The sequence below is a fragment of the Lampris incognitus genome, chromosome 2 (assembly GCF_029633865.1).
Source record: "Lampris incognitus isolate fLamInc1 chromosome 2, fLamInc1.hap2, whole genome shotgun sequence".
Taxonomy (NCBI): Eukaryota; Metazoa; Chordata; class Actinopteri; order Lampriformes; family Lampridae; genus Lampris; species Lampris incognitus.
In genome coordinates, this window is record NC_079212.1 from 10114995 (window position 1) to 10121140 (window position 6146).

The 6146-nt window shown below is 45.7% G+C and overlaps 1 protein-coding gene across 1 annotated transcript in view; it reads right to left on the reverse strand.

Moving 5' to 3' along the window:
* The window catches only part of rtel1 (regulator of telomere elongation helicase 1), a 36476-nt gene extending 30330 nt beyond the window's left edge, over nucleotides 1-6146 (reverse strand). Inside the window, exons 1-5 of the mRNA XM_056274186.1 lie at nucleotides 5944-6146; nucleotides 2514-2712; nucleotides 885-978; nucleotides 262-343; nucleotides 99-159 (exon numbers count right to left, since the gene is read on the reverse strand). Coding sequence (XP_056130161.1) covers nucleotides 99-159; nucleotides 262-343; nucleotides 885-978; nucleotides 2514-2712; nucleotides 5944-6045 — 538 coding nt within the window. The 5' untranslated portion in view covers nucleotides 6046-6146. The remainder of the gene's footprint in view (nucleotides 1-98; nucleotides 160-261; nucleotides 344-884; nucleotides 979-2513; nucleotides 2713-5943) is intronic.

Consider the following 6146-nt stretch of genomic DNA (forward strand, 5'->3'; position numbering starts at 1 on the left):
ATACACCGTTTCTTACGGTAAAAATCTCTTGCAGTGACCATACAATTACTTTATCTTCACCCCACCACCTAAGTATTTATGAAGTGTTGCCGTATTACCTTCAACGTTGTTGTAGTAGATACACGACCTGGAGGAAACCTTGGCTTTGCACATATGAATCTGGGAAAGACGTCGTAGTAAGTGATGTAAGTAATGTGATGTAAAGGGAAATAAAACAAATCCTCATGTGGTCTTAATGAAGGCCACTTGCTCGTGTCAGACCTTGACGTGGCTGCTCTCCTGACTCATCACTTCCTTGTTGATGCACAGCTGATCTCTGGATCCAAGCACACACATCTTGGGCCTGGATGGATAGAGAGGGAGACCTTAACATGACCGTTATGGATGCAGGCTGAAACTGAGTATTAGTACAGGAGGTTTTACCAAATTTGTAATACTAAAAGCCATGAGCAACATGTCGTAAATAAAAGCATATGGAGAACTGTATTCCTTTAATAGTGGAAAAAGAATCTGATTCTACATCAGCTGTTTTACACTTTGACCCCAAACTAATGATAGAAATCTGCAATGTTCAGTAAAAGTAATGGATTGGACCGGAACTCAGTATCGGCAATGGAAAAGCGATACCTGTACATCCCTGATAAATATCAAACCCATTAAAAGAGACGTGATGCATCTTACGAAATCACTTTGACTCTCCAAACATTCAGCTCTTGGAAAACAGGTTTCTGACCACGTCAAAGACTTGCCGAGACAGATATTTGACCCGTTACTGAACTTGCTGGCTTACCGCGTGAACCCACCAGTGACACAGAAGAGAACCCGCATGATGAACATGAAATGGATCAAACCAAAAGTGACATCAGAGGGAAGCAGTCACCTACTTGTATGAAGTGTTCTTTAACTCACGGATGACCTGGGAGAGTTGAGTGTGTGTCCTAGATGCATATATGATCTTGGGAATATCTGTGTAGTATGCTGGGAAACACAAAAGACAAGAAGATTCAATAACAAGTTTATTTTATTTATATATATATTGGCCTACCACCCAGTGACTGCTGGGATAGGCTCCAGCATCTTGTGACCCCAACTGGGATAAGCGGCTTGGATAATAAATACATACACACACACACATCTATCTATCTATCTATCTATCTATCTATCTATCTATCTATCTACCTACTACTACTACTACTACTTCTTTTGGCTGCTCCCGTTAGGGGTCGCCACAGTGGATCATCCCTTTCCATCTCTTCCTGTCCTCTACATCTTCCTCTGTCACACCAGCCACCTGCATGTCTTCCCTCACCACATCCATAAGCCTCCTTTTTGGCCTTCCTCTTCTCCTCTTCCCTGGCAGCTCCATATTCAGTATCCTTCTCCCAATATAACCAGCATCTCTCCTCCACACATGTCCAAGCCATCTCAATCTTGTCTTGCTTTGTCTCCAAACCGTCCAACCTGAGCTGTCCCTCTAATATACTCGTTCCTAATCCTGTCCTTCTTTGTCACTCCCAGTGAAAATCTTATATCTATCTATCTATATATTCTTTCTTTTTTTCCATTAATCACAAAATCGAAAACAAGTAACGCTGGGTTCAAATCAGAATCACAATCAACTTTATTGGCCAAGTGTACTTATGCACACAAGGAATTTGACTCTGGTTTACAGCAGCTTCTAGTCTTTGCATATACATATTATAGATATCACTCTCACACACACACACACACACACACACACACACACACACACACACACACACACACACAAAAGAAAAACAGAAGAAATAAATGGAATAATAAATGGGATACTGGAGGTAATGTATGTATGCACATCAGGTATGTCACTACTATATAGAGTTTTGTTACGGCTGAATAACCTATGTGCTTATATATATTATGTAATGTATCCTAAAAATATATAAGATATAGTTATCTAATATCTACTATATTATATACTTGTTATAATTATAATGATAACATCCATCCATCAATCCATTATAAAAAACCATTTATCCTGCTCTCAGGGTCACGGGGATGCTGGAGGCTATCCCAGCAGTCACTGGGCGGCAGGCGGGGAGACATCCTGGACACGCCGCCAGTCCCTCACAGGGCTGACAGACAGACACACACACACGCACGCACACATTCACACCTAGGGACAATTTAGTATGGCCCGATTCACCTGACCTGAATGTCTTTCGACTGTGGGAGGAAACCGGAGCACCTGGTGGAAACCCACACAGACACGGGGAGAACATGCAAACGCCACGCCACACCGAGGATGACCCGGGATGACCCCCACGGTTAGACTACCCCGGGGCTTGAACCCAGGACCTTCTTGCTGTGAGGCGACCGTGCTAACCACTGTGCCACCATGCCACCTGTTACAATACCAACTATAACCTTAGCTAAACTGCTACCACATAAAAGATGACCACAGTAGCAGTATGAGGCACTGAAATACAATTTATACGAAAGAAAACGAGCCAAAAAGTTGAGTATCTACATACTTGGGGTATCACCATCCGTTGCAGCCGTCCCCCACGAAGCCAGAGGTGTGTTGGGAAACATCTCTGCTTCTCCGAGCCTCTGTGCTATTTTCCTGGCGGAGATGGTGTCTTTAAAGTGGTCCCTCCAGGCCAGTGTGGCACACAGCAGACACAGGGTTTTGCCTGTGCCCGTGGGACTCTCCAGCACTCCATTGGCCTTCTAAGAGATGCAGATAAAGAGGTAGTCTGCTTTAGCCTTCATTCAATAATTCAGAACTTCACTAACTGTCAACAAGAGATCAGCAGAGCTGCATATAAATTATTAATCATTTTTTAATCACAATGATGGTTAGAAATAGTAATTGTTACGGTCCGCGGTGGCGTAGCGGTCTAAGCATCGGCTTGGTGTCGATGCAGTTGCCCACTGGGGACTGGGGTTCGCGCCCCGGTCTCGTCAGATCCGACTATGGCCGGACTCGGTGAAGCAGCGATCATTGGCAACGCTGTCTTCGGGAGGGGGGCGGAGTCGGCTTGTGTTTGTCATGTGAATGCGTCTCTGTGTGTGTCGGAAAAACAGTGGTTCGGCTTGGATTCGCCTTGTCACGAAAGTGGGGAGGCGCTTTCCTTCGAGACTGCCGGCCGGAGAGATGCAGTTGGCGAACGCATGCAATACGAGGGTGGGTGTTTGAATTAAAATAGGGATCAATTGGCCACTAAATTGGGAGAAAAAAGGGAAAAATCAGAAATAAATTTAAAAAAAAGAAAAGAAATAGTAATTGTTCAATCGACACATATTTAAGAGTTTAATCACACTTAGAAGAATGTAGTGCTTTTTTGAATAAAGAAAGACCATCTCGTAACATCCATTTGCCATTCGGGGTGAGCTCTGCAGCGCAATTCAGCAGTTCTGCTTCTGCCATTCAGCACCGGAAAATAAGAGAATTGTGCAGTGCAGCATTTACAAATAAACACTTACACAGAAAAGATACCCAAAAATGAAAGTTGTTGCAAACTTGTGACGTGAGACTTGCTCATACTTCACTGATTGTGCATTTTGATTTTACCTCTAAATACACGTCATTACAACCTCTCCAATCTGCTATTGTAACTTCCCGAAGGCGACCTCGAACAAGACAAACTTTCAAAGTGAAGGGCTTGAAGCCCCCCTCCCTCACTCTGCCAAAGGGCCTTTATACATAGTGTCGCTGTGCTGTCAGGTGGAATTTGGCTTCATTTCATGACGTCAACAAAGAATCTCATCTCAGCTCTTTGCACTAGAATCACATGATGATTTTTGATTTTGCATCAAAATTTTAGCAACAAGTCCGTTCGTTGAATTGAGGAAAAAGCTGACCCCTATAGGTGAAGGATGGTAACACACGCATTAGATATTTTTCATGACTATTACAATTAGCTACAATATCGACTGTAACAAAAGAATAAAACCAAACCCATTTTCTGTAAAAAAACAAAACAAAAAAAAACTGCCAACCCATGGGAAATTCTGGTTTATACAGTTAATTATAATCACATTTATATGTGATGCTTTAGCAGAAGCACTTAATGAATTTGACATTTCTGTAGTGATTACTGATGTATATTTGTTACCTATGTACCTGGCAGTGAACTCCAACACACTACTGAAACCAGTCAGTGGGGGGTGGGGGGGGTGACGGACCCAGAAAGCCACTCTTCTCATCGACCAACAGCCAAATTCAATATGCTTTAAGGTAAAAATCAGCTTATCTCGAATGGCTTGATTTAGAATGGGGTAAATGTCTTTACGCATGCTCAATAATCCGGGTAATGAAATCACAGGAAGTTGACTCAGTTCATCTGGACACAACGTTTATTGAGAGAATCGTTTCATCCAAGTGACCTCTTCAGTCTCAACTGACTGCAGGTATCCAATTCCATCCATTATCCAAACCGCCCGTCCTGCTCTCGGGGTCGAGGGGATGCTGGAGCCTAACCCAGCAGTCATTGGGCGGCAGGCAGGGAGACATCCTGGACAGGCCGCCAGGCCATCAGCCCCACCACCACCACCCATACACCCACACACCCACCTAGGGACAATTTAGTACCACCGATTGCCCTGATCTGCATGTCTTTGGGCTGTGTGAGGAAACCAGAGCACCCGGAGGAAACCCACACAGACACGGGGAGAACATGCAAAATCCACAGAGGACGACCCGGAACGACCCCCAAGGTTGGACTACCCCGGGGCTCGAACCCAGGACCTTCTTGCTGTGGGGCGACTGCGCCACCGTACCCCCCCCCACCACCCGATCAGTTTCATATGCAAATTACCATAACCATTAACTAGAGTTTCAATGGCAATGTGTACTGTTCACAGATTGGGGCATGGCTGCAAGCGTGAACCAGTGGTGATTCCGTATGTGGCGGGAGTTTCGGAACAGTTGAGACGCGCATTTTCCAAACCCCAAAAACAGGCTGCACCAGAAATTGGTCCACCCCAAGGACCGGGTCCCCCGGCACAAGCAGAGCGATATAGTGCACGCTGTCAAGTGCCGGTCCGGGAGGATTGCCACTGTACTGTTTATAAGGGTGGAGACCCCTGCAGTGAGCTGAGACTGAAGAGGCCACTAAGATGAGTGATGAAACGTTTCTCTCTCAATAAACATTTTGTCCAGATGAAGTGATTCAACTTTCTGTAAACAGGGTCAGTGAGTGGCTGTTGGATATTTTAGCTGATTATATGACAAAGGTCCTAGCAATAAACAACACGTTTGTGCAGATGACATCATATGCAACGCCATGAGAGGAACCAGGAAGAGATTAGGGGATAATTAGTTTAGTTATCATTCCAGTAAGGACTTACGATCACTGACACTAACCCAGCCACTGAGCATGCGCAAACCAGTGCGTTCTTAGTGCCGGCCCCAAACCCGGGTGAATGGGGAGGGTTGCGTCAGGAAGGGCACCCGGTGTAAAAACCTTTACCAAATCAAATATGTGGCTCATAAATCAGATTTCCATACCGGATCGACCGAGGCTCGGATTACCAACGACCACCACCGGTACTGTCGGCCAGCAGGGTGCCGGTGGAAACTCTGCTACTTATACTGTTGGGGTGAAGGGGCGGGGGGTGAGGAAGGGTAGGCGTGTGGAGGTGAGGGTGGGAACTTTCCATTTTCACCCCCCCCCCTGTGCCGACATACAGTTGTTATGTTTTCTGTTAATCTGCGAGGTTTATCAAAATGTAGAAAAACTGGTGTTAACCGGTTATTTTCTTGCCCGGTGCGGGATTCGTTACGGCGTGATCTGCACCACAAGTCGACGTCGCTAACCGCTCGGCTAAAGGATCAAACCCGTTAGCTAGGGGGCTAACGGGTCTTATTAGTTTACACTGGTAATGTTATCAACTCGAACAAGCCCCGTCGGTTAGCTAACCGGCTAATGCTGCGTATACCCAGCGCCGTTTACTCACGTTTTGCAGACACTCGATCACTTTGCTCATGTATTCCTTCTGACAGTCATACGGAGCGAAGGGGAAAGCCACGGCCACCCCTCTGAGAGTCAGGACGGGCATGTCGCGTCTCCACTCTCACCACACTGACGGCGGCAGGAGTCCCGTTCTCACACAACGAATCACCGAATTCCGAGGAGATGTAACAGGCCTCTTAACTTCTG